We start from the raw sequence: 4,970 nt of genomic DNA on the forward strand, positions 1-4,970 counted from the left end.
TAAGTTGGTAGAAGATGTAATAGAGTTATTAATAAACGTATTGGAATAACTATTATTAATGGAATCGTATAAGCGAAATTATGTCTGAAAGAACATGTCGGGCTAACTTGGTTGATAACGTGTTCATTGTAATTTCCATGTTAATGACTATAATAGGAGATCTAATTAATGAACGAAGAGCTGAATAATTTTATTATCGAACTGTTTCAAAATAGTTTGGGGAATTTTGGTGTAGACGAGTGTCTTGTATTACAATTATTTTATTAAACAGTCTCTCAGTGAACTTTCTTTATTCGAAACGTAAACCTCCTCCAGTTGGTGGCTTGTGGACTTAACCCACCAATGCTTAACCTAGCATTAAACAAATTTATTTCTAACTGGTGCTGAGTCGAACCCAAACAATTACGCCCTCGGCGGCTCGTTACGGTCAGCTACATTTCCAAGCCCTGTAGTGTTTTCGTCAATATCTGAAGACGTTGGCGTAAAACATCTTTTTGTCTCTTCAGATTACCTTCCAAAATTAGTGCTTCCTTTATAAGTCCGTCCAGTCGCTTCAGCGAGAAGTCTTCAAAAGCTCCACTATCACTGAAATAAAGAGTTGACAAAAACAGTCGTTCCCAAAAACGTGAACATTTTGTTGTTTATACCAATAAATCTCAAACTTCTTGGTTACACCAATAGCTTTCACCTTCGTTAGTAATACAAGGAATTTAATACATGACATTAATCTGATGTTAAAACACGCTACCAACAAAACTGTAACGCTTTTATTTAACAAAAAAAACGTAAAACAAATGGCATACTCTTAATTCATGTGATAGAAATAAACACATTAATGTGTTATAACAAGATGTTGTGTTTACAGCTTACCTTAATGCTCCTATCCACTTTATACACGTCATTTTGGCTTCCTGTCCTTGGTCTGTACGAATAACGTAAATAAAACAAATGCGTTTATTAGATTCAAAACGATAGATCTGAATAACAGACATGTTTATATTTCGTATTATTTTTACGACAGGAATTCATTTAAATAATTTTTATACCCTCGTATACCACAGTAGGCTTACGACAGAAATTCTGTTAAATGATTTTTAAACCCTCATATTATACGGTAGGCAAACGATATTACTAAGCCTAATATTAATCAACTTTTGAAATACAATAGGTGTATTCAGAATCGTTGTTTTCAACAACCAGCTTACCTTTAAGTAATATCTCCAGAAAACGTTTCGAGTCTGCTTGTTGTGTCGACTCCTGCTGCACAACATCACCTCCAGCATTTTGGTCTAAGTAGATGAAGGTTCTAAAATTACTCTACAGAGGGCTACTCACAAACTTTATGTTAAACATATTGTAAATTTACCCAGGTCACAAGTTAATTAGTATCTTCGCTGAAGCCACTGGCTTTGAAATTATATTTTAAATAATCTTTAAAAGTTATTTGACGAAACACTTTTAATGATATACTTTAAAGCATGTTGTCGTGTATCTTAAAAAAAAGAGGTCAGTTTCAGTGTACTTGTTATATTTATTATGGAGTTTTCAACTCTGGAAATGACAGATGGGCGCCTTCTTGGCTAATTCACTTAGAATATTATGGCTTCCCATGAAAGGGTATACAGATTGTGTACACTTGGTTTGTTTCTTTTGTGTAAAACTACACGAGGGTTATATTTGATTACCCTCTAATTTTGAACCGACAGTCTGAAGTAAAATGTACTTTAATTCAATAAATTTCGATGTTTGAAAGCACTCCGAGTTCTGTTTGTAGAGCAAACATTACATGCTAAACTTAAACACCATAAACCCAGTGTAGAATTAAAGGTTATACCATTAGTAATTAGGTAAGTGATATCAGCTAATTTTACCCCTGACAGTAATAACTGTATAAAATCTATACCACCGTTTCATGTATTATTGAAATATTTATATATATATCTCTTTACCAAGCAGTTTTCTATAATAAAATGAGTATTTAGAATTTGTTCTTCTTAACTAAACGATACATAATTTAATTGGCCATTAAACACCATGTTTCTGGACGTTTGAAGTGTAATTGACAAATTAATTATATTTTCATAAGATATTACTACTAGGCCTACTATGTTTTTAACGCTAAATTCTTTATCTACGGGGATTTTCAAGAATTAGAAGAGTGTATAATAATAATAATACTCTAACTACACTATGTTCGTCACATCTAATGCCGACGCCGCGTTTCGCTCATTCCAGAGCTCATTAGGCTGGCTGGGATACAACAAACACGGTAGTGGTCGGAACATTATTTATAAAAGCCGTTTGTTACAACAGTTGTTTTGTTGTGAACATCATAACAACTGTTGTTGTTGTGATTGACAAATCTTATTAAAAAAAAGCAAATTTTTAATATTAAAATTTATTCTATTGCAAGAATTGAACAAAACATCATAAAACAAAAATATTAATTTGTAATTTTGAGGTGAAGTAACTAATATCTTAATACCACTTAAAATATAAGTGTGATGATAGGAACTTAAAACTCAAAACCCTGTATTTTAATAAAACCTAAGTATAAAACTGTTCATTTAAATTTATAATTAAGTTAGATTTCTCGATATTAGTTTCTGTATATTTACGTTATTCATTATATTTCTTAAAATGGCACTGTACAGATGTCCCCCTGTGTGGCTTTGTGCTTAACAATAAAGAAACAACCGAGGTTTACGGTACAAACTATAGTAGTTTATATTCCTGACATTTATGTACCGTTATGACATAGTGTATTAAAATTGTAATACAAGACGTCAGTAGAGATGTACAATCTAACTGAAGAAAATTCTGGTTGTTTGTTATACATTTTAATATCAAAATTGAATTTCTTTTTCAGATCATTGTTTATTATTACAATTCATCATGGATTAGACTCGAAATCACACGGATTTATGGTAATAAAAAATGGTACCCAATTTCCTCGGTTACATATTGTGCTAACGTGTTAAATTCAAAATTTCTGAGTGGGGTAAAAATATAGCGTTATAACGAACTACAATGTGTACAACAAAAGCTTCTAAATTTAAAACGTATTAGAACGAATTTATACTTTCTATCCAAAGCTCAAAATTGTTCTTCTTTGGAGAAGGTCCTTCTAACGCCAACTCCAAATTCATGGGAGCCTATAAGCAAAGGAAATCGTGTTTGGATGTCATTATTGAACACTGTGGTCAACATATCATAAAAGACGCAACAAACAATGGTGTGTGTGTGTGTAAGTAAAATTAAAAAAACTATTGATTTAGGGGGTTTGGATAAATGTAACTTTTTGACAGCCAACCCTGATGTTTAAGTATTTATATAAATCAAACCGCTTATCTGTGTTAATCCAAGGTGCTAATCTACAGATCTATCTATAACTAATATCCAAAATAGAGTAAGAGACACTAAATCACGACGACTTAAGACGTACTTAGTCACAAACGTACAATCATAGCAATTCAAAATTAATATTGATTAAGTTATTAAAACTATATATATAAAAATCAAATCAAATGTGACTGTATAAATAACCTCGTGTCACGGTTGCAGGGATGTTCTTAAGTTTATAATTCGAAAGCTATGTGCCCTAATGAAACCCGGCATGGCCAGGTGATTAGGGCGCTCGACTTGCAGTCTGCGGGTCGCGGGTTCGAATCTCCGTCCCACCAAACATGCTCGCCCTTTCAGCCGTGGGGGCGTTATAATGTGACGGTCAATCCCACTATTCGTTGGTAAAAGAGTAGCCCAAGAGTTGGCGGTGGGTGGTGATGACTGGCTACCTTCCCTCTAGTTTTACACTGCTAAATTAGGGACGGCTAGCGCAGATAGCATTCGTGTAGCTTTGCGCGAAATTCAAAAACAAACAAACATTACAAACAAAGGAATATCTCTTTATGTTATCTAAGTCTCTATGTTTTTAACAGACCGATATGGAACCTACATTGTCTACCAACGATATTCAAGACGACCTACCAAGGATTGCCAAAACCGAGGTGAATATGTTTTGATCTGCTTCGGAGTTTGACCTGTTTGTAATGAATAGACGATTTTAAACTCTTTATCGAGTAACGATCTCAGCACATGAAATTATAATTTGTTTGTTGAATTTCGCGAAGGTTATTCGAGAGCTATACATGCTAGCCGTCCTAATTTCGAAGCCTAAGACAAGAGAGAGAGGGCGGCTATTCAATACCACTCATTACTATTTACTAACGAAAAGTGGGATTGACGGACACATTATTACGCCCCTATGGCTGAAAAGTTGAGCATCTTAGGTGATGGGTTTTGTTTCCGCGACCTGCAGATTGTGAGTGGAGTGCGCTAACCACCAGGCTATGCCAGGGTCCTAAAATTATAACAACAATAACTGATTGTCTTGTGGAATAATTTGTCTTAGGAATTGTTTGTTGAATTTCGCGCAAAGCTACTCGAGGACTATCTGTGCTAACCGTCTGTAATTTAGAAGTGATAGACTAAAGAGACGGAGAATGTCAACACCATCCACCGCCAACTCTTCAGCTACTCTTTATCAGCGAAACGTGGGATTGACCGTCACATTATAACGCCCCCACGGTTGATCGGTCAAGTATGTTTGATGATGAGATTCGATCCCGCGACACGACGATTGCAAGTCCAGCGTCATAAACACGTGGATCAGTAATATATAAGTTTTTTAATTTTTGTTTTAAGGCATGTTTAATTATGTGTTTAGTAACTTTACGAGTCTGAAATATATATGTTCACATAATTTGTATTTTATACTAACATTTTAAAAATAATAAGTCATACCACGCAAAAACCAGAACAGAGAAATCAATGACGTTGTTATAAGTATTCTCGTCATGCGATAAATGGTTTAAGCTAATTATACACCTGGAAAAAAGTTAAGCACCCCCAAATATTTTTCAGGATTGCTTATTGAAAATAAGGTTTAATTTTCATGATGTTGAGCAATG

At 34.2% G+C, this 4,970-nt stretch overlaps 1 protein-coding gene across 1 annotated transcript; it reads right to left on the bottom strand.

Annotated features, from left to right (window-relative positions):
* Positions 1–279: 279 nt before the first annotated feature.
* On the bottom strand, positions 280–3,151 carry LOC111088605. Its single transcript, XM_022399223.1, has 4 exons — positions 3,083–3,151; positions 1,206–1,289; positions 871–922; positions 280–585 (listed from the first exon to the last, which is right to left on the bottom strand). The coding sequence occupies exons 1-4, from the start codon at positions 3,147–3,149 to the stop codon at positions 432–434; spliced, it is 357 nt and encodes a 118-aa protein (XP_022254931.1). The 5' UTR covers positions 3,150–3,151; the 3' UTR covers positions 280–431.
* Positions 3,152–4,970: the final 1,819 nt, after the last annotated feature.

This window comes from Limulus polyphemus, unplaced genomic scaffold (assembly GCF_000517525.1).
Source record: "Limulus polyphemus unplaced genomic scaffold, Limulus_polyphemus-2.1.2 Scaffold4110, whole genome shotgun sequence".
Classification (NCBI taxonomy): domain Eukaryota; kingdom Metazoa; phylum Arthropoda; class Merostomata; order Xiphosura; family Limulidae; genus Limulus; species Limulus polyphemus.

What these genes read in the sequence shown, in the direction of transcription:
- LOC111088605 (XM_022399223.1), bottom strand. Translation starts at nt 3,149, where the DNA reads ATGAATTTGGAGTTGGCGTTAGAAGGACCTTCTCCAAAGAAGAACAAT. An exon ending in TTTTGAGCTTTGGATAGAAA is followed by an intron (nt 1,290 to 3,082) that starts GTATAAATTCGT and finishes TCATCTACTTAG; the next exon opens with ACCAAAATGCTGGAGGTGAT. An exon ending in AAGTGGATAGGAGCATTAAG is followed by an intron (nt 586 to 870) that starts GTAAGCTGTAAA and finishes TCTTTATTTCAG; the next exon opens with TGATAGTGGAGCTTTTGAAG.